Source organism: Daphnia magna, linkage group LG6 (assembly GCF_020631705.1).
Source record: "Daphnia magna isolate NIES linkage group LG6, ASM2063170v1.1, whole genome shotgun sequence".
Taxonomy (NCBI): domain Eukaryota; kingdom Metazoa; phylum Arthropoda; class Branchiopoda; order Diplostraca; family Daphniidae; genus Daphnia; species Daphnia magna.
The window spans coordinates 1,261,417-1,284,781 of NC_059187.1; the positions used below are offsets into that span (position 1 = coordinate 1,261,417).

Sequence of the window (23,365 nt, forward strand, 5' to 3'; positions counted from 1 at the left end):
GGTGTTTTTTTTACGGTACCGACTTTCCTTTTTCGTCTTTTCTACTTGCCAATTGCTTGCGGAGGCAGTGACGCATTTAACGAAAGAAAAAATAGCGATCCACCGCAGCTGCGTGAAAATACAGTTCAGACCAAGTTGTGTATTTGTCAAACACAAAAGAAACAAACAAATTATCAGGAATTTTTGAATTTTGTACAAAAAAAGAACAAAACAAACAGAAAAAAAAAAAAAAATCCGCCATATTTATCAAAGCCGAACAGCGCCCACCAAAACATAGACACAGGCACGTCGCAATCGACATTATACACGAAAACAGTACAAGTTGGCAGGGTCGTCTTAGTTAAATGATTTGTTGTTAAATATTTTCTTCATCGACACAATTGGAGTAAACGGGAGTAGACACAATTATAACACGGAATAATCAAGTCAATTGGAGGGGAGAGGATTTAGGGAGACGAGGGATGATATATTCTGTTTTTTTTGTTTTTTTTTCTTTTTTTGTTGTGTGTGTGTGTATATATATATATATATATATATAATTTGACTAAAAAAACACGCCGATCAACTCAGGACATTCAGGGGAAACGGGAGACAACGACAATGACACACTTGTTTAAATATAAATCTTGTTTTTTCTTTGTTTCTTTCCCTTTCTCCAGCAGAAAATGAAAGAAAAAAAAAAAAAATGAGAAATTCTCCTCTTTGCCTCTGATTATTTACATGCGCAAAGTTTATATCACATGATGAGAAATTTTCTTTTCCAGGGGAATCATCTCTGGTCATGGCAAACATCCTCTTCCTCTAATTCTGATCATCATTTTCTTCTCTTCTTTTCACCGTCTTCGCCTTTTTGCAAACATGTTCAGCATTCGGTGAAGGGGAGGGTGGGCCGCTGTTGGATCGCAGGACTCCGTTGCTGCTCCAGCACAGCCCCGCTGGCCACAAAAATGCGCTCACCGTTCATCAAACTGAGGGCAGTCAGGCCCGTCTCTTGTTCGTACGGGTACATGTTCGAGTGCGGCTGCTGGCCCGGTCGCTGGCTGTAGCGATCCGCGTCGAAATGCGGCGCCCCTTCAAACCCCATGTGGATGGGCGGCGGATGCGAATGTTGAGCGGCGGTGTCAAACTGGTTCAAACTCGGATGCCGGTGCTTGGTCCTCAAATGGGGCGAATTGAAGGCGCAGCTGATGGTGGTCAGAAGATCGTGAGTCCCGCCGCCCGGTTGGCTTTGGCTGCTCAACTGGTGGTGATGATGGCCGTGATTGTGATGATGGTGCTGCTGCTGCTGGAGGGGAATCAATGGCCGACTGTCGCCATAAGATCGAGACGATTGGCGGCTGACGTCGCTGCTGTTCTGGCGACGATCTTCGTCGCTTAGATCCGACGCCTGCTGGTAGTGCAAAACGGCCGGGCCTCGTTGCAACTGATGTTGTTGGTTGTTGCTGCACGGGCAGAGATCGCCACCGCCACATCCAGCGTTGCGTTCAATCTCCTCGTAAACAGGATCAGAAACCATTCCGCTTTCCTCTTCTTCCGTTTCTTCGGCCAACGTTTTGCGGGCACCTCCAGCTCGTCTCAGGTCAATCTCCATGTAGGTGTGGTTCCACGGCGAAGCGGAGCGGCTGCGCTTGTTGGAGCCCCTCAAATGTTGTTGGTGGTGATGGGCCAAACGGAGCGGGGAGGTGCGCGTGTTGTCTCGGAATTGGGCAATCAGTTGAGCGTCCATGGCGGCACCTTCAGCCAGAGCCGGATTGGGAACCGGATGGGGGTAGTTGTTTCCACGAGGTCGGTTCATGCTTCCATTCGCTTGCTGCTGTTGTTGTTGTTGTTGTTGCTGCTGCTGCTGCTGCTGTTGCTGTTGCTGAATCAATGCCTGTTGTTGTTGCTGCAATTGGACTTGTTGCTGAACTAGCGGCTGCTGGGCGCGAAGTTGTTGCTGACGGGGAGAAGAATCATCTTGTTCGGAGCTGCCATTGCCAGAATCACGTCCGTACGATTTGTACGATCCATTCTAACGAAAAACAAAGCGAGAAATCGACACATTAGTTAACCACACGTCAAACCATTAATGCTCGGATGAAAAATGGGATGAATTACCTCTAGTTCGTGAGGGGAGTTGGCCATTGGCTGCTGTTTCAAGGTGCGAGTGCTGGATCGCAATTGGCTGTTTTTGGTGTTGTTCAGCCTCATGCTGCTGTTGTTGTTGCTGATCTGGGGCGTCACCAAAGTAACGTCGGTCGGTCCCCTCCACGGTTGCGGCATGTACTGCATTTACCAGAAAGAACAAAAAAGAAACAAACGATTAATCATTCACGTCTCTCTTACTAGTTTTGAATATTGTAAGGGGAAAAAAAAAAAAGGGCGGACAAGTAATCCATCAGCCAATCCAAATCATTCAACGTTAACTTACAGTGGCTGTGGTCAGAGCGTCGCTGGCTGTCAGCGTGGCGCCCGCCGACGTGGCACCTGACGAGCCATAGAAAATGGTCTGATTGTCTTTGCCTCCGGCACTGGGTGACGTTCCCGACGTATTGGACGAAGATCCGCTCAGGCCGGACAAGCAGCTAGATGGGAGGCATCCGTGTCGATGGAGGGCTTTAAAGACGTTTTTGCGCACTTGCTCGTCTTGGAAGCAGTGAAAGAAGAAGATGAAGAAGCCCTGGAAACTGTTCAAGATGGTGAAGACGTAGGCCATGGCCACGGTCGATTCGCTCAAGTAAAGCAAACCAAATGTCCACGTCAAACCCAAGAGGAACACCAAAATGAATGATCCACGGATCCAAACCCTGTTCATTTTGAGAGTGGGGAAAAAAAAAATCGAATGAGTGACGTTAACAAAGTGGAAGATTTTTTTTGTAAAATGAAATGTACCTGGCGTTTGTCAGACGGGATTGCTCTTTACTCTTCATGACAGCTGATGTGGTCTGGTGGCGATACATGACCCAAATAGCAAGTCCCAAAAAGACGAAATTGGCCTGTTATCCGTCGGAAACGTAACAAAAAGGGGAAAAGAAAAGAAAAAAAAAAAACAAAAAAATGAAGGAAAAGTTAATTAAAAACTCTGAAAAGTGTACAAAATTTAATCAAGTCATGACTTACGGCTAGAATGAGAATGACGGGCCCGACAAAGCTAAAGATGAAATAATTGTCGGCTCTTAGCCAACAGAAATCGGGGGTGCCGTAGCTAAAGGGGTCGACAATCGAAGAGACGGCCACGATCAAAACGGGCACTCCATAGCCGCAGAGGTAATACCATTTGACGCGCGATTTGTCCGACTCGAACACCTCCACCAGCATGACGTACAGCTGGAATCCTTCCAACAGCATCCACATGAAGGCGCAGAGGAAGAAGAAATGCAAGAGGCCAGCAACGAGGCCGCACACGATCCTGTCGTGCGTGGCGTTGATGCCCGACAGGAAAACAATTTCGGCCAGCAAAAGACACAGGCAGAGATTCTTGTGGATCGTGTTGCGGTCCGATTTCAGTTGGCTGTGACACAGGGTGAAAATGGCGACGGCCATGGCCAGGCAGACGATGGAAATGCCGCAACCGATGTACGTGATGGTGGCCAACGCTCGTTGGTGCAGCGACGTCAGCGGAGTCGAATGCAGATCCATCAGCACAGCGAAGTTGGTCAAATGATCGCAGCGGCATTGGGTGTGCGTGCGGTTGGTGGCCAGCACCCGGCAGCCTTCGTCCGACCATCCGCTGACAGTGTAATCCCAAAAGACGCACGTCGGATTGGACACATTGTCTTGTCTCAGATGCTGGAAGCGGATCGTCACCGGCTGCGGGAGCTGGATGTGACGGCCCTTGCCGAGCGAAGCGGAAATCACTCGAGAGTTGACGATGCGGGTGGCATTGTACTGCTCCGAATAATGGCCAAACTTCTGCTGCTGCTGCTGTTGTTGTTGTTGTTGGCGGTTGGGGGACGAAACGGAACCGCCCGTCGCGGTTGGCTGATCGCGGTGCGAATGATGATGATTATGTTGCTGATGGTTCATGCTGGCCGGGCTCAGGATATCTTCCATGTGCTCGTAGGCGAAAAGAACGACGCGAACAAGACCATTGTCGCTGTTTTCCAGCAGAGCCTCGGCCGGAAGGGTGATCCAATCCTCCTTGGACTTCCAGACTTGGAGTTCTTCGGCCGACGGAAATGACAGCTCGTTGATGTTCCTCATGTCGAGCACCCTGACCGACATGAGGATATTGTCAAACGACTGGAAAACGGATTTCTGCCGCGAGATGGTGTTGGCCAACAGAAAGGCATTCTCCTCGAGGCCCGTCAGCAGGGCGGTGGCCGTCGTTCGGGCGTGCTGATCTCTTTGCTGCGTAGCGTAATAATGCGGATCGCTGGCCATGTCGTCGGCATCCGCAGACGAAGAAGATGATGCGGAATTGAGGGTGGTCGATGAGGATGATAATGATGACGGTGGTGATGGTGGCGGCGGCGGCGGTAGTGCTGCTGCTCCTGCTCCGACCGGTGGAGTGGTGAGACCGAGATCTCTCCACGCCAACGACTGGGCCGAGCCCAGCAAACTGGAACCGGCTCTGACGACGCTCTGCACGAGTTCCGTGACGATGGCTTCACGCTGTCGCCAATCGGGGAATGCCTGCAGATCGGCAGCCATCTTGAGAGCCATTTGCCGGAGGAGACGGGCGGCGGCCATCATATCGCCGCCGTAAAGGGTTTTGGAATGCGTCACTTGCGCCAAATCGTTGGCGATGGAAATGATCGAGTCGCCCTCGCCGATGCGCGAATCCAGGCTCGTCAACCAGACGGATTTGCATTCGCTGAGATCGGGTGACGATGGATACCACGCGGCGGGTCCTTGTCCGGCCGAACAGAACCATCTGGCGTAACCCGTCGCACCTCCGGGGCAAGGTTGAACGACGTGGTCGCCACTTCGGGTCCAGTTCCAGTACAATCCTCGCGTAACGGCCGGCTGGCAGTACATGTTATGATCAACGCCACCAGGTGGCCGCTGTGATTTGTTGTCCGGCGAGCTTTTCGGTCTCGAACTGCTGGCAGCTGTTTTTATTTCGTGAAATGGAACACAAAGGAAAGACATGTTAAATAAAGTTGTTCGTTAAATCTTGTACATTTTTATGAACGAGGTGCCATTGTGTCTTGCTGAGAAACGCGACGGTTCTACGAGATCTTTTCCCAGTCTCCCCCTCCGTTTTTATTTATTTATTTTATTTCATTTCATTTTTTCTTTCTTTTTCTTTCTGTGTGTAGGTTCATAACTCGAGGCTCTTGTCCCGAGTGTGTCACCCCCCCCTTCTTTTTTTATTCCTTGCGACCGATTCTATTCACGCCATCGCCATGAACCGTGACACGTTCTTCTTCTTTTATTTCCCTTCGCCGCCCCTGTTCCTTTTTTTCTTTTTTCTTTTCTACTTCTGTATATGTGTGTCTGACATCAGCCGGACACACACTCACGGCAGACACTCGTAGGCATACACACAGAGAGACACCATAGAAAAAAAAAAAAAAAAGATAGAGCCAAAGAGAGAGAAAGAGCGAGTAAAAAGAAATGAAAAAGAAAAAAGAAGAAAATGCGCATCAGTCCCAATATGGTTCGGTATAAAGAGCTGCTGCTGCTGTCTGCCGAATGAATCAAAGACCTCTCTCTCTCTTTCTATTTCTCACTCGAAAGAGAAAAAAAAAATGCAATTATTGTTATCTACGCGCGCGCGCCGGCGTTGTGGAAGAAAAGGAAAAACAAAATTTGAAACTTAAAAAAAAAAAAAATGAAAAACGAAATGCGCAGGCGAACAATCTAAGGTGGCGGTGTTTTTCATCCACAAATGGGGAGGCAACTAATCAGAATAGAATCATAATAGGTGTACTGGAACACGCCCTCTCGTCACGAAAACTTCTTATCCTTTTATTTTATTTTTATTTTTATTTTTTTCTATTTAAATGTTGTACCCCAAAGGAAGCGCGAAGAACAAAGAAAGAGAAACGAATTTCTCAGCAACAACAAAGATGGCGGCAACAAGCTTACCGGTCGTACTGGAACCGGGAGTGGTAATAAGATCGCCATTTTGATCTTCTCCATTTTCTTTGTCAACGGCAACGACGACGTCGTCCAGTCCAACGAGATCTTGATCGTCTTCGACACCCGAAACGGACAACGTCGAAGTGCTCGGCGGCAGCGGAGTGGACGATGACGACGACGATTGGGGCCGACGTCCAGGGAAATCTGGAACGAGGACCGTCACTTCCGTCAATTCCACCAACAAATTGGGCAGTGGAGTCGTCGTCGATGTCGTGGTGGTGGTTGACGGCTTGCCAGTTGTCGAACTCGTCGTCAGTGTAGCGGCGGTGGTGGACGTGCCGTTGCTTTGTTCCAAAATGGCCGTAGTCGACGATTGCGACGTAGAGTTATTGACCAGCACGGCCCCTACGTCGGCTTGTTCGGTAGACGTCGACAGCACCACCGGATTGGATGTAGTCGTCGTCGACACGGTTGCGTTCTGCAATCCCAACGTGTTCCAGATGGACGGGCCAACCGAACTAAACCAAGGAGGTCTGGGCCTTGCCGTCGAAGATGTGGGCGTCGCTTTAAAATGGGATGCAAAAAAGAAAAATAAATTATAATAATAGAAAAAGAAAAAAAAAAAAAAAGAGAAATTCATTAGACAATGATGGCCATTTGAATAGCCTACACCTACACCCGCCAAAAAATACGTCGATTGACTGCTTTTGGTAAATTGGTGTCTTGTAATAAGAACAACAACAACAACAACAACAACAATAGAAGGGGCCAGCAAACCTACCTGGAACGCATTGATAGTGAGCTTCAAGGTACTTGAGCGTGCCTGGGCACGGATCTCCAAAGACGTTGGTGCTGGCCAGAATGCTGCAATTAGTCTGCTGATTGCATCTGTGCATAATCATGAGATAAAAAAAAAAAAAGAGAGAGAGAAAATGGTAAATAAAAGGTTTAGAAATAAATAACACACAATGCCGGTCGTGATTAGATCTGGCTGCCGTGCCAAGAGAGCTTTGCACGGAGTACAATTTTTTTTTTGTTTTTTCTTTCTTTTTTTGATTATCATCATCCTTCCTCTCTTTCTCTTTCTCTCTCCTCCTCCTCCTCTTCAACATGTCTCGCCTCTGGGGGCAAATGGAAAAAAAAAAAATGAAGAAGGTCGAAGAACCCAACACGACTCTCTTCTTCTCAACCAAAGTCACTCACACACACACACACACACGCACAAAAGAACCGGTTCTCTCTTTTTCTTGGTCACGGCTGCCTTTTTACTGCATTTTTTTTCTTCTCTTTCTCTCCATCAGATTGGAAAAGAACAGCAAAAGGCGTCAAAGCATTTAAAAAATCAAATCAAATAAAAGAAAAACAAAAAAGAAATAAAAAGAGATCCAACTCACTTGGAGTGCAGGGCGCGTAGGGAGCGATGCGACATGCAGTTGACGGACCAGTCCGTGTCGCCGTGCTCGTTGCAGATGGTGATGGAAAAGCGGCCGTAGTTGGCGCGCAGGAGGTTGATCACCTCGTTGTTTTCGCTGCACGACAGCGTCAACATGGAACCCTCACACGCGTACGCCGTCCGGTATTTTCTCTGGTCACCTGTTGCATTTTTTTTTTTTCAAACAAAAGAAACGGATGTCATGAAACGAACGAGTTCTTAGTTTTTATTATTTTTTTTTAATGGAGGAGGGAGATTTAAAATTAAAAAAAAAAATATTCATTTGGCGGCTGTGAATTTTGTGTGTGTGGCCGGATGGACGGCCAGCAGGGAGGGAAACACGAATTACGACGACACGGTTAGAGAAAAGAAGCGAACAAGAAAAGTTTTCCGAGTATTCTGAAAGAAGAAGAAGAAAAAAAAAATAGGGGGACCTTACCGCCCGTTGAGATAGACTGCCCTTTTACAAAGAAAAGTTATCTAATAAAAAAAAATACATATATATATATTAAAAGGGAGAAGAAAAAAACAGTTCGACCCCCAGCTGTGTCGAATTTGATTTTTATTTTTCAGGGGGGAGGGAATAAAAGAATAACACGTCCCCCAAACGGAGATGATGTTTTACCCCCCAAAAGACCCAAGGTCTACGGACCTTGTGGTGGCGGTGTAGGCGAGTTTTCCTATTACAAAGCCGATCAAGTGTCAAATTTAGAACCAAAAATAAAATAAAATAAAAATTAAAATTCATTTTTTTTTCTTTCTTTCGATCAGAAATCCCTCCTTTAAAGAGAAAAAAAAATAAAATAAAAAGATGATGATGAGCGCGCAACAGTTTTGGGGCGGGTCTGATCTTAACCATCGGCGGCATATGCAAGGGCTGTCATCATCGCCCTTCGTGCCGACCCATCATCATCATCATCATCATCACATAGGCAACAACAACAACAGTACAGAGAGAAGGAGAGATCCGGCATTGAAACACTTGTCATTATACTTATTACAATTGTTGTACGTTTTTCAGTCACCCCCCCCCCCTCACTTCACTCAACTATTTCTCGCGCTTTTCTTTTCCTATTTTCCATTTGAAAACATCAATCAAGTAATTGACTACTCTTCCACAGTCGGCCCAGGCTTACAGCGCTCCCGAATTGCGTGCCATCGAGGCCGTAGACAAAACCCGAGTTCTTCCTACCACCCAACCCCGCGCTGTGATTGCCGAAAATAGCCAAAGGCTTTTTCTTCTTTCATATTTTTGTTTTTCATTTTTTTCACCTTTTTTTTTTCTTTCCCAGAGAGAGAGAGAGCGGCGCCTGAAGATACAAGGGCGCACGCTAGAGCGATCCATCAAATCATTGAATTTTTCTCCTCTTCTTCTTCTTCTTCTTTCAAGGGAGAAAATAAAAAAAAAAGTTATACATTTGTATATCAAAAGACTAGCCGACAATTCAAAGTCAAGTCGTTCCTCCCTCCTCCCTTTATTCTCAGTTTGATAACCCGAGCGTGATACGAATGATGATGGTCTAAAGCCGCCAAACTATTTGTCTTCTTCTTCTTCTTCATTTTTTAAAAAATATATTACGTTTAGAAATAAAAACAACAAAAAGGGCTTTTTGTTTCGTGCGTCTGTGACACAGACGCAAACAAAAGGAAATCGTAAAACGAGAGAAGCAGTTGTATAATATAATCCACTGCTACAACTATTGCCCCCTATGTACAAAGTGTGTGTCTTGCGGAAGGTTAAAGTCAAACAGACGTGAGACGGGTGTCTATTTCGTGTGAGAACGGACACACTCTGCTCCTTTGTTTTTGTTTTTTTTTTCTTTTCTCGTTTTCTTATAAAGAACTATCAACGAGTTTGCGAACGGGTTTTGTCACCGTCACACGAGAAAACATCATCCATCCGCAAATGATGCTCCAAAGAAATAACGGCAGATTTCGCTTGGCTGCCTTCCTATTCGCTTGCCAATGAAAAATAGAAAGAAGAAGAAGAAGAAGACGTATGCTAATTTCACGTTGCACACGTACACAAGGTGTGTGGCTCTTTTGTGTAGATGGGCGTGTCACAATTCGCACCTTTCGGGCCCGGCTTTATTCCCTTTTCTTCCTTATCCAGTTGTTATTGCGCTATAAAAAGCAATAAAATAAAAGACAAGAGAGAGAGAGAGACTTACACGGCAATTTTCATTTCTTATTTGATTTTCTCCTTTGCGTGCAGCCATTTTCTTACATGTGTCAACTGTTTTTATTCCCCCTCGCTGAAAAACGATTCAAAGTCACGGTCCAGCGTGACTTTTCTCTGCCAGCAAGAAAAACGATAAAAATAAATTCTCCACTTTTCTCTCTCTCCCCCAATTTTGTTCTTAAAAAAATTCGAAATTTATGTAATCAGTGGCGCCTCACTCGATCAACCATTTAAAAATATTTAAAAATATCGAAGATGAAGAAAAAAAAAAAAACTTGGAATCGAAAAAACCCAACGGAGCAACTCCACAGGTAAGAAGAAGAAAAAAGGATGATCGGATGACGTTAACGCGCTCGACCAGATATTCTTTTTCTTGTTCCGAAAAAATGTTGAACAAAAAAAAAATAAAAAAATAAAATAAAAGATGAGAACTCTTCCTTCTTTCCCCTTTCATTTTTTTTTTATCCCCGTGATTCTCCAACACACCGCCTCTTTTCCCTCCCATACGAAAAGAATGAAATAAAATAACATGTAAAAGGAGGCGGGTTCTTAGACCTCCCAGGGTTTCCTCCCTGCCCGTCTATAGAGCCGCCATTTTTGATCCTCCAACAAAGTTTCTTTTGCTCTTGCAAGTCGTGCCCCATCATTTACTTTTCCATCCCCGTAATATTAAATATTTCTCCTTTTTCTTTCTTTTTAAACTGTCCGTTCGATTAAAGGTCTGATTCAAAAAGACATTTTCTCTCTCGCTCACTTTATTTCAAAGCCTCCCAACCTCCCCCCTCAAATGATAAAGAATTTTATTTTAAAAATGTTGTTGTTGTTGTCACATGCCCCGTTAGAGTGTGGTGGTCGTCATCGGTTTGGCATTTTGACCTCAACAAGAAAAATAAGCGACAGGAATACAAGACACTTGAATAGAAAAAATTGAAACGAAACCTTCTCAACAACAACAACAACAACGAAAAAAAAAAAGAGACAATTTTAGTGTCAGTCGCCGGATGCCATACATCGTCGTCTACTTTGTAGGTCAAACGTTTTTTTCTTTTTAAAATTGTATTCGAGTGTGTTTTCATTCCTCTTGTTGTTCGCCCGAGCGAGTCACGCGAAATGAACGAGCGAGAGAAAAGTTTTGCTTGCCACCAAAGACGTTCCTAACGGAATCTCACATTCAATCGTCTTGTTTCAAAACTTCAACTTTAATTTAGCGGGCGAGAGGGAAGACAACACATTCACGTCCTTCTTTTTGTTTTTTGTTTTTTGTTTTTTTTCTGTGTGAATTTGGTGTTGCGTGTTGGGGGAAATAAAACGTGTACTTTTCTTCTTCTTCTTCCTCCGGACAGAAACAAAAGAACATCGAGCATGGCGACGGCGCATTGTGTACTTGTACGAGTGCATATCGATTTGGATGGTGGGATGCAAATCGACTCTTTATGTTTTTCATGCCGACTTTTCTCTCTCTCTCACTCTTTCTCACACGAAGCAAAACAAAAAAGAGGACTAACTAATGACTTCATTAACATCACGCGCGTGAAATGAACAGCCTCGCTCTTCCTCTGTCTAGGCGATAGATAATCATTATTACAGGGTATTAAGCAAAAGGCCATTTTCATCCTTTCTTTTTCCTCGTTCTTTAATACATAATATTTTTATGTTCCTTTTTTTTTTTTCTTCTTCTTCTTCCCCCAAATCCCTATCAAACGACTATAAAGAATTTTCTTCTTTCCCATGGAAAAAGCAAAAAAAAAAAATCGAAAAGGGAAACATGCAAAAGAGCTAGAAAAAGAAAATACGACGGCTACCTCAATTTCTCGGACTCGAGTCGGCTCTTTTCTTCTACAGGTAAACATATAGGTGGGGGGAGAGGAAGAATATCGTTGGTGGGAAGAGACTTTTTGACATCTCTCAACCCCCCTCCAATAACCGCCTGGGATTTCTCTTTCCCCCTCTTGAGGCCCCAGATCTTATCTCCTTTTTCTTCTGATTTCCATTTAAATATACAAAGAAATCTAGGGGGGGAAAGAGACTCGCCAACAGAATCAATGGCTACTATCAGCATACACAACAAGTCGTGTACGCGAAGTAACGGGAGTCGTCGTGACATGTCGGGATTAAGAAAAAAAGACACGTAACATTGCGGATCTCTGCTGCTATTCGCTTGTCACACGAAAATACGCATCTACAACCCGAATGAACGTTAAAGAAAAAAGAATAAATCCTTGATATTGTTTTTTTTTAATTCTTTCTTTTGGGCCATTTTGTGAAAAGAAATTCTTTGTGTTCAGGGGAAAGAAAAAATCTTCCCACACACACACACACACACACATTAAGAGGAGCCTCTCCCCACGTCTTCAAACTACTAGAACCGTTTGGGTCTCGCAGCGGAGCACCGTCCCAAAAGGTGAGAAAAAGAGAAGACACACATCAAGAAAAGGTAGAAATATTTAAAAAAATAAAAATAAAAGGTAAAAGAAAGAAGATGCGAAGGATTTCTTTTCCAGGGTTCAGAGTTCATCATCAAATGGACGTCACAGTGAGGAGCTCCACAAACCCCTGGGTAGAAAAATCTCAGCATCTCACCTCCACTCCAGAAGATTTCTTTTGCTTTTTTCTTTAACCCCCAAAAAATGTAAATATCGCAACAAGAAAGAAAAGAAGGAAGGAAGGAAAAAAAAAAGAAAAAAAAAAAAAAAGAGTTGAGACTCGTCTGCTATAACGAGAAAGAAATACATCCACAAATTGTATCCCGTTGTGAAAGAGAAGGAGAGACTCTTTATTCGACTGCGTCCTGTCTGCGTCGTATCGATTCGGGGGTAGTGCAAAGGGGAGGGGGGAGAGGAGACGCGATCGAGTCGTAATGGCAGTAGTAATAGGAAAGACGCCAGTTGCTATGGCAACAGTAGATCGAACGAGACGAAATCTTCATCGCTTCTGCGTTCCGAGTAGAAACTTTGATTTCATCTCGTCAAATGCTATTCTTAGAGGCGTAGAACAAAACAAGCCACCGACAAAAACAAAAAAAAAAAAATGAAAGGAAAGAGTCGTTTCAAAGAATTCGAATTATGTCGTTTTCCTCGTTTAGAAAAAGAAAAAAGGAATTCAGCCAAAGGGGTGAAAGAGCATGGGCAACCATGCGCAGACGACAAGCCAACATCTTTGTGTCTTTCTGAACGAAACAGATTTCGTTTTTGTTTTCTTCGCCCATTTACAGCAAAAGATGAACGCACATACACAACAGAAAACTAAAAAAAAAAAAAAAAAAGAATGTCAAGTCAACCAGCCAGAAAAAAAGTTCTTTTGACGGCGGAATGTTTTTTTTTTTTTTATTATTTAAAGGGAGACAAAAGGGGAGGAAATCTCTGTGTACGATGAGGAGACGGAGGGATGACACAATCTATTTTTAATTTGTTTTCCATTTCCCAACGACGACGAAGACGACGACAGCGAGAACAAAACTCTATTTGCGACACACAGATCTCTCTCGACTTGTAAAAAAAGCACAAAAAAACAAAAACGAAACGCACACACAAAAGGGAGACGGGAAGGCAACAAAAGAGGATTGCGCACTTGATTGGGCATATTTTCTAGCCTTTGATTATTATTATTCGCGACTGGTACACCAAACTAATGCAATAGACGTGAACGTATAAAAGACATTTCGACCAAGAGGCAGATTGATTGAAAATGTGAGACGAACCCCACTGGATCTTAATGGATATCCCCTCCCCCACCCCCCGTCCCCTTCGTTCTCCCCTACAATCCACATCATATTAGAAAAAGAAGAAAGAAACCCTTCAGTCGCCATGTGTACATAACAACAATCTAATCGAATAGCCCCTTATAGCTCAGCTTTATTCTCCCTACGCCGGCTTGAGGGGGCTGCCGGACGCCGCTCTCTGTACAAGACGAATACACAATAGATCCGCGCATCCGTCACGGTTACACTCCGCCAAACTCTCCCTTTTCTTTCGTCGTTCTCTTCGCTTTGGCTATTAATCGACACGGACGGGCCGGGGGTACAGCCAGTCCGCGCACTACAGTTGCTCCGCTGACAACAACAACAACAGTCTGAACACGCATCCAGCCGCTAGAGGGCTCTGAAACTAGAGCTGGCAAGGCGAAAAAAGAAAAAGAAAAAGAAAACTGGGCGCTTCACACAGCCAGTTCGGAAGAAGATGAAAAAGAGGGGAGAGGTTGTGTTTGCTGCATTCCAGACTCTCTTTTCTTCTACCCTTATAACGTCCTTTTTGGACACACTACACACACACAACAAAAGGAGAGAGAAAGAGAGAGAGGACTGTCTGGCTTGGGCCTCTCTGCTGAGGCTTGGGCACTGTGTGTGTGTGTGTGTGTATGTGTGTGACAGAGATGGATGTGTTTATTGCCATAAAACTGGCGGAGGGTCAAAGTATCCATTTTTTTTTCTGTTCTTTTCTTTTCTAGTGTGTTGTTGTGTCGTCTTTTTTTTTTTTTCGTCCTCACAACTGAAGAGAGAAAATCGTTCCTCCGTGTGTTGCTCGTCTTTAGCATGTCCCTCATATTCCCTCCATCAGCAACCAACTCTTTTCAAAAAAAAAAAAAAGAAAAAGGGAAAAGAAGAAAAAAATCGATCGACTTGGGGAAAAATACACAAAAAGGAAGGAGAGAGAAAAAAAATCTTTTCTTTCCTTCATTTCTCGAGGGATATGTTGGATATTATTAAAAAGAAGAGAAACTCTAAATGGCACACACATACACACACTGGGCTATTAAAAGCTGGGGGATTATTTTCGGGATCGATCCAAACGACAACCCCACCCGTCCTTAAAGAGTTCCCATTTTTTTTTTTTACTCAACCCCCTTTACTTTTCTATATCCCGTTCAATACAGACACAAACATTAATAATCGACGACGGGCCCAAACGGCGTCGTAGTGAGACATGGAGGACGAAAGGGGGGGATTTAGACGGTCGGCTACCCCTGTGATATAAAAGTAATGAGCAACTTCGACTACACAACACCCCCTCCCTCAAGGCTCTAGAGGCCATCTAGTACCAGTTTTCTTCTTCTGTTGGTGACGGGATTCACCCACTACCCCCCCCTCACACAAACACGACTCTCGTGTACCCCCCTCCACCAGATCTTTTTTCTCCTGTATTTATTTATCCTTCTCGCCAATGTTGATTCTAGAAAGTCTATATCGACGACGACGTCGGGTGAGATGGAAACAATAACGAGAAAAAGAAAAAAAAAAAAAGGTTTGGGGTAGAGGGAATGATTGTGTCAACAAACACGAGCACACATATAATGTATACATAGAAGAAGAAGGACGAGCAGACGTGTTTAAGCTAAAAAGAGAGAAAGAAAAAAAACAATCATCGAGTAGACACCCAGAGAAACACGAGTGGGGGGGACGGGGACGGGTAGCGTCATTCGATATCAAAGTTGACAATAGGAAAGTATCGAAAAAGCTTGAAATTGAACGAAAAACGTGTCTGTTCTTTGAAAATATGTGTGGATAGATTGGCTGAATCCCTTGTCCATCTGCCACGGAACGGTGTCCTCCCTTTTTCTTATCCAGACAGAGGGGGGTGGGTGGGGGGACAGGTGTGAATCCTCAAGCAGAAAAGAACCAAATTGACCGTGAACATCAAGTGAGGCAGAAAGAAGGAAAAGAAGAGGGCTCACGACGGATCCATTACTCACACACGACTCGCCCACTCTTCTTTTTGTTCACCAACGAAAAATAAATACGCCATTTGTACACGGTAGCTTTGGCCTGTTCTCCAGTCGGCTGCTACACAGTCTCGAAAACTTTGGCAGTAGATCATCAGGAATTTTTCAATCAACACCCTGCCAACCCATCCTTTTCGCTTCAAGCTTGACACGTTTCGTTTCTTCTTTTTCAGAAAGGACATCCAGCTGGGACTTGGCACACTGATTAAGGCGACCGATGGCCTCCCGCGATACGAAAACAGGATGGAAAGTAATTTTAAAAGCTTTGTGTGTCTTTTCCTTGGTCATTATGAGGGGCGGTTACACCCAACACCAACAGGAGTCATCCACAAATTTCGTCATTGGAAAGAATTGGACAACCGGAACTACCGCGCGTGGTCAAACTTCTTATTTTTCCAAACAAAAAAAAAAAATAAGCGTGATGTGTCCCCCTACACCCAAAAACGATACAGTTGTTTTTCTACCTCCCCTGGTCAATGGTAGACCTCCTCCACAACTGGACCCCCGGAAGACAGCAAAAAAAAAAAAAGGGAGCAATAAAAAGAAGGTCATAAGGATCAAGTCTCCTTGTTGCACAGGTCCCCCCTCAAAGAAAGAAACAACCTTAAAAATCAATAAAGAAAAATTGTTTAAAAAAAAGGCTGTTGTATCGTCGATGTATGCCCTTATTTAAGTGAGAGAGATCTGGTTGCTGTATGTGTCGTTGATTTTCTTTTAGTGAGGGATCCAAAAAGGAACACGCATTCCTTTCAAGGTTTTTTTTTTTTCTTTTTCGAAAAGAGGAGGGAGACGTTTTTACAACCTGGATATTGTCGTGTGTGTTCGGGGCGGAGGGAGAAGAAGAAAAGGTCCAAAGATCCAAGAAACAAGGCAGTCGTCACACACGCCAAAAGACATAAATCCCTCCCAAAGTCTGTCGACCAACAACCCGACTGTGACAGAGGCACTGACTCTCTTTTTCTCCGTGGAATGTCACGTGGACACAGCAGACCGAAAATACAACGAGATAAGGAGATGGATGTGTCTCTCTTTTTTCTTTTTTTTTTTTAACCAAGAAGACGTTTTTGTTTTGTTTCTTCTTGAAGGCGGCATCGATAATCGTAAATTTACAGGAAAAGACCCACACACAACACCAAACAAAAAAAAAGTTTTTTTTTTCTTTTCTTCATCAATCGATCGTTCCTTATCATTTCCGTTCAGACGAAAAAGAAATCGAAAAAAAAAAAAAAAAAAGAGTTATTGGACTGGCATCGATGAAATATCCCCCCACATTTGATACAACCATCCGAGTTCCAGCGATTCGGGATTTGTTTGGCGGGGGGAAATGCTCGCTATCTGAAAACAAAGTCTTGTTTTTTTCTCTACCAATGTCGTAAAAAGTTGTTGGAATAGAAACCACAATTTTTATTGGGAGAGTTGAATATTAAGGAGACATGCCTAAAAAAGGAGGGTAATTAAAAGGGATTTCTTCTTTTAAAAGCGATTTCTATTGAGCCAATCAATGGAGGCTGGTTGGGTATTTCAATTTTGGGTGAGCCGAAAGAGAGAGAGAGAGAGAGAGAGAGGCTGTGTGGAACAATGACAAAAGAAACTTTTGAGAGAACAAGAAGAGACGTAAAGTCTCCTATTAGATATAGAGCTCATTAAGAGAGAAAAGTTTGAGATGGGGTGAGACACACACACAGAGGATCGTCGTTGACAAACTATTGTGCTGGAGCCGAATAGAAGCTTAGAGCTACGGATATGGAAGTTGGGGTGTGTGTGTATAAAGGGCGAGTGAGAGAAGTCGAAATATATTTTTTAAAAAACTTACCGGCGGGAGCACGAGCTTGAGCCGTCAGACTTAGGCAGACAATCAAAGTCCAGACGAATAATAATATCGACGAGGATGATGAAAACCACCAACCACAGCGAGACAAGAGCGCCATGACGTTCTCTTTCTTGTCTCCTTCCCCTCGTCAAATCAAATAATCCTTCCTGTAACAGAGAGAAAATATACGTTAATAATACGCCGTGATGGACAACAACAACAACAACAAAATCATCTTTTTGTTCAAACATTTTCGAAACTAATTGCATAGGGAGGCCTAGTTCATCTTTTCAAACACATAAATAAAAGCTCTGCTGATTAGTAGTTTGTGTGTATGTGTTTTCTCTTTTGTTGGGACCAAATGTCGTTCAAATACACCGAAACTGTAAAAATGTTCCTCTTTTCCTTTTTTTTATTGGCTTTTCTCTTAGCCCTTTCTTTCGCTCTTAAAAAACCGGAGAGCATTAAACAGACAAAGCGTCGTAAAAAAACGTGAAAGAAGAAAAACCCTCAAAGTATAGTCATCATCACGAACGGTGGTGGTTGATGGAGGAAGAAGAGAAAAAACACCCGCAAAACATTTTACGGAAGAGAGTAAAAATAATTGAATGGACAGGAAAGATCCAATCAACTTTTTGTTTTGTGTTTTTCTTTACCCCCACTCAAAAAATATATTTTCGTTTTCAAGGGGGGGGGGGGGTGGAAAAAGCCAGAAAATTAAGAACATTGGGGTGAGAAGCCAAATTGAGGTTGAAAGAAAAGATGATTTTCTTCTACCAAAAGCGGTGACTGAAGAGACTACGAGGTTTGTAATTACTGAACTGCCACTCCCCCATTCGTCTCTCACGAAAACACAATTTTTTTTTCTTCTTGGCTGTTAAAATCATTTTGTGACGTTCCACGTTGTTGTTTTTTTCGACAAAGTGATGACGAATCCAAAAGTGTCAAAAACCTTAAGGGCGTCCGAAATGGCATCGCCGCTTCGAGAGTTTTTTTTTTTTTTGTTAAATCAGGAATTTGTTATGTTTATTCAAATTTCTTGCCGACCAGCTGGCTCATAAAACATATATTTTCCAGAGAAAATAAAACGGTCCAAAAAAAGAAGGAGAAACAAAACCAAAGTCATTGGCCAATGCAAATTGGGTGTCCAAGTCAAAGTTGTTGTGTGTGTGATACTATGTACTACCAGTTGATCATCATCGATCAAAATATATGATAAAAGGGCGGCAATGTCGGCACGGCCAACCCATTTTCTCAAACATTTTTTGATGATTCACAAAAGAAAAAGATTTTTTGTTGTTGTTGTTACCTGCCGAGTCCAGTGTCGATGACGATGACTTTGTTTTCCAGTCAAGATTTGTTTCTTTTTTAGGTTTAGATCTTTTTTTTGGAATGTGATCGAAGAAGTGGAGGAAAAAAAGGAGAAAAAAAAATCACCACTGCATTTTCGAGTGATTCTTTTTAATCCACTTCTCTGTTTTTCCTCGTGAAACAAATATATATATTTTTTTTTCAAGTCTCTTTGTGTTTCGTTTTCGGTTTAATCCTTCAACGGCTGGAGTAACACACACGCACCAAACACACTCACCACACGCACTTGTTGAGAAGAAGAATTCTTTCTTCCACTTCTTTTTTATCTTTCGCCCTCTCGGCTCGAGAAGGAAAGAACAAACCCTCGGGCCGCGTTCTCTCAAACACCACAGCTCTAACCAACAATGGCGTCCGTTTCTTTTCCTCGTTTGTGTTTCTTTCTCACTTCACAAACTCGTCGTCTTTCCTTGGCTAAAACTAATTCGAAACTCTAAAACGTTTCTCTCTCTCTCTGATTTTACACACGTCGATGATTTGAAATTTACTTTTTCAGATGCGAAAACTTTAGAGGTTAGGTGGCGCGCGTCGGCTTCGACGGGGGAAAAAAAACACACACACTACGAACCACACGAAACTTTTTTTTTTGCGGGGGAAAATGGAACGGGAGAGCAACGCGGAGCTCCTGCACCGTTGACGTCCGACTGGAAACTGAAGGGCGTACTGGCAAAGCCGGGGAGAACCAAGCAAGTGGCCCCTTTCTCTCTCTCCCTCCCCCCCTTAAGCCCACAGGCAAGAAGCAAAGAGCTTTTCCAAAATGGCCGCGAACCGCTTCTCTCTGTCCGCCGTCAAATCCAATCCAATCCGCTAGTTGCCTACGGGCAGTCTTGTCCAAGCATGTAGACCGATTTTTGTTTTTTTCCTTTTCGTTTGCAGGGGTAGATGAAACAAACAAAATTCAAGCAAGAATTTAAACCAAAAAAAAAAAATAAAAATACATTTTTCGTGATGACGTTCGTGTCGACGACATTTTTGTGTTCCTTTCTTCGTGTGTTCGAGATTGGGCAATCGTCCAAGGTAAACTTCTTCAATTGTTGAATGACTGCATTGTTCGACATCTTTTTTCTTTCGATCGTCGTGTCCAACGCAGACGAGCATTTACCAATTTACGCGGCCATTAAAAGCGAATTGTCGCCAAAAACGTTGCAAAAGAAGTGCGAAATCATCTCGATGCATCGTAAATCGGCAACGTAATTCTCGTGTGTGTCAACGACCAAAATAAACTGTCGAGAGAAATCACGATTACCAGCAATGAAACACATTTCGTCACTGTCTGTACCGGGTACTTTTAGTCTACGTTTGGTACTACACAAAGGGAAATGCAGACGACAGAAACAACTCGAAATGTTCGAAATCTGATGGTATCGAGAAAACAAACCGATGGTGAAATCGTGACCCGTTGCGACATTGATGAAAAACGAAAAATGTTTGATAGTCATCTATTTATTTTGCGTGCAAGAGAATCGTGGAATTGATCCACCAGAGGGACCGCACCCAATTAAGTATTTCAAGTCACCAAATCCCAAGACAAACGAAAATGATTTGCTCACAAATTTAACGTCATTTACAGAGGGGAAAAAAAAAGAAGAGAGACTGATCGATTCGACACACACACACTCTTTGGCACTCAATAGAAGAAAAAGAAGTCTGCATTGTGTGATTGAGGCAAAAGAAGAAAAAAAAAGGGCACGACGAATTCAGACAAACGTGACGCGTGTGTGTCGTTGAGAAAAGATTTTCTCGTGGTCGGATGCATCGTCAGCTGAAATCGAAAATGCTTTTTGAAAAGAGCCTCTATTCATCACCAAGTGGATATAGATGTACAAGAGCTTTACTGCTGCCTCTGACTGCCATTGTTTTACACGCAACTCGGTCAAGTACGATGATGAGTGTGTTCTAAAAAGGCGTAGCTGCAGAGTAGTAAGTAATCATCAGAAACTTTTGGCGTACGGAGTCGTAAGTAGGACAATGAGCAGGAGTACTAGGGTTGCACACAATTCTTCTTCTATTTTTTCATTCTTTTCGCATTCGTGAAACTATATAGTGATTAGACAGAACAAAACGCAGTCTGTCTCTCAAAATCGATAGCTTATTCATTAACATCTGGCAACCATGATTGAAATGTTACCAGCTAATAAATAAATGACGGCAGATTCATCAGCGTGTTCACAATTTTGAAATGCGCGTATATAGGTCTATTATTATCGAATATAACCAATCGATAAATGTATACAGCACGTATTGCTTCTGCTGCTGCTGCGCAATTGCCTCTTACCACACACACACACATCTCTGGCTAGTGTATTCGTACTGGATCGATACAAACATCAGCGTGAAAATGAGAAGCAATACACACACACACACACATGAAAGTTGGCCTGAAGCACTAGCACCCAAAAGCATCGTGATGGCAATCATTGGGTGTTGACGGGGAAAAGGGGTGGCCGACGGCTATACGAACGACGTCCCTGTTTTTTTGTTTTTTTTTTATTATTATTCTCTTCGTTCAAATATTTGTCCAAACGACGTTGCCATCCTCCCCACCTAAAGGGACCCTTTCTTTTCACGTAGCCCAAAAGGCTTTCCCAATGTGTGTGTGTGTGTGTAACCCCTCATCCTATGTACATAGTTATTCACATTCGAAAAGAGAAATACAATTTTTGTGTGGACAAGAAAGTATCCTCCTGTTGCTGACACACACTGTTTGATTCTTTCCACACACACACACACACAAGAATCTGATTGATTGAATTTTGTTATCAATCTTGAATCGTTTTTTTTTTGGGCCGTCCTAATCGTTCAATGTCTACAATGTCCAGGTATTCCTTTTTTTAGTCAGAAGGGGGAAGCAAAACTCAGTGATTACATCAAAATGGCCGCTTTTTGTGTGTGTGTGTGTCTGTCAAAACGAATAGAGAGACTGTGTGTCATTTATACCTTTGAGCAGATGGTGTTTAAGAAAATTTAGCTCCTGGGCAACATTTCCGCACGCAGTCATTTATATTTATTATTTATGTATTTTTTTTTTAAAAAGGGGACTAGGAGGGAAAAAAAAACAGCGACGAAGACTTAATGATATGTACATCACCCGCTTGATGGTAATAATGTCTTGTGTGTTGATGATGACCGGCACCTGAAGGTAAGATACGCAACAACAGCAGGCGCCCAGTGAAAGAAAGAGAACAAAAAAAAGTCGGTGATTAGGTCTTGCTTTTACAATTCGACATTACTCACTCGAGCCACACAGCTGATGATTGATCTTTTCTCAGGTGTAATATAACGAATTCAGCTGAAAGAATAAAGGGGAAAAAAAAAACAACTAAAAGTTGCACCACCTGATGGAAAAAAAATGGCCGTTCGTGCAGACCGCCAAAAATCGTGAGTTGTCCGACTACCGCTGTTCCACCCCCCTTCTCTGTGTAATTTCATGACGATGATAAGAGCAACCACAATGCCACTCAGTGTTCACTGTCGCCTCGATTTAAATGAATCGCTGGATTCTCAGGAAAGTGAAATAACCGCGGTCTAATCAATTCATCGGGGTTTCTATATAGATGCAAAAAATAAGATTACGCCCAGGTCGTCACGAATTGCAGGGACAAATTTTCGTTCATCTAAAAAAGGACACATGTCCCGTTTCGGGATTTTTTATTTGATTTTTTTTTCTATTGTCAAACTATTTATTTTACATGTTAAACATGGGGGGGAAACGAGTTTGCCAGTGTGATAACCAGTCGCCACTGACCACAGTGTTGTCATTTTCTCGTATAGTCTCTGCCGAACTAACGAATTAAAAATGACATTGTGTTAGCAATAAAGGAAGCACAGGTGCATTTGTAAATCAGTCGGCAATAGCATGTTCATTTTTCTTGGCGAACTGGTTTTTTTCTTTTCTGAGACATTACTAACAAAAAACGAAACCCGTTGTGCCGATAAGCAGAGTGATCGATGGCGAGGATGTTGACCGCTAAACAGACAAGTAAAAAAAATAAAAAATTGTCCCGAACAAAATTTGCCCCACATCGACTGGTTTTCATGTTTTTCGTGATCAGCGGAGCGAGTTGGAAATAATTGGCAAAAAAAAAAAAGATTTTCTCCATTTTTTTTTTTGTTCCATCAGACATCGATGACTCGCTAAGAGAAAAATGATGGAAAAGTTCTTTTTTGTCCGTGCAAATGGCACTTTGAAAGGCAGAAAGAAATGATTTACGATTGCGGTGGGGAACAAAAGAGTTGTGGAAACGGTCGAAGGAGGAGTCTGAGAGAACAAATTATCCGCAAAAATCCAGAATGCTAACACACACACACACACACACAAAACCGCCATATCCTTTGCGGAAAGCCGTTTGTTTGGGACACGGAGGTCAATCCCTTTTTTTTCTTCTTCTTCTTCTTCAAAATAAAATAGGGGGTTGTTGAAAAAATATTCGATTTTCAAGTCGCATACGTTGTGTGTGTGTGTGTACATGTTCAAGCGCCGTAGACATATCAATACATACAGCTGCTGCTCGAGGATCAAAGGTGTGGTGGCTAACAATTTGAAAAAGAAAATATAAAAAAAAGGGGGAGGTATTTGAATGACCTCTACCTACTCCGCCTTCACCTGGACTGTGATAATATACCGGTCATTTTATTTTTTTTTTATTTTGAAATGTACATTCGTATCGGTTTGTGTGTGTTTCGAAACCGACGACTCCACCCCGATGTCTTGATCCAACTCGCCCCCCAAAAATAAAGTAAAACTAAATTTCAAAAAAAAAAAAATCAGATGTAAAGCAATATCCGTGAAAATGACTCAATCCAGTCGTTGGTCTTTTTTGTTATTGTGATTATCATTCAATTAGTGAAG

General features: G+C 43.0%; 1 protein-coding gene across 1 annotated transcript; it reads right to left on the reverse strand.

Moving 5' to 3' along the window:
- Window positions 1–119: 119 nt before the first annotated feature.
- Window positions 120–19,209, reverse strand: LOC116924919 (adhesion G protein-coupled receptor L2). Its single transcript, XM_032931518.2, has 10 exons — window positions 18,458–19,209; window positions 17,152–17,315; window positions 7,404–7,602; window positions 6,791–6,897; window positions 6,016–6,573; window positions 3,100–5,033; window positions 2,872–2,975; window positions 2,411–2,786; window positions 2,098–2,265; window positions 120–2,011 (listed from the first exon to the last, which is right to left on the reverse strand). Exons 2-10 carry the CDS (start codon window positions 17,264–17,266, stop codon window positions 863–865), a joined length of 4,710 nt encoding a protein of 1,569 aa, XP_032787409.2. The 5' UTR covers window positions 17,267–17,315; window positions 18,458–19,209; the 3' UTR covers window positions 120–862.
- Window positions 19,210–23,365: the final 4,156 nt, after the last annotated feature.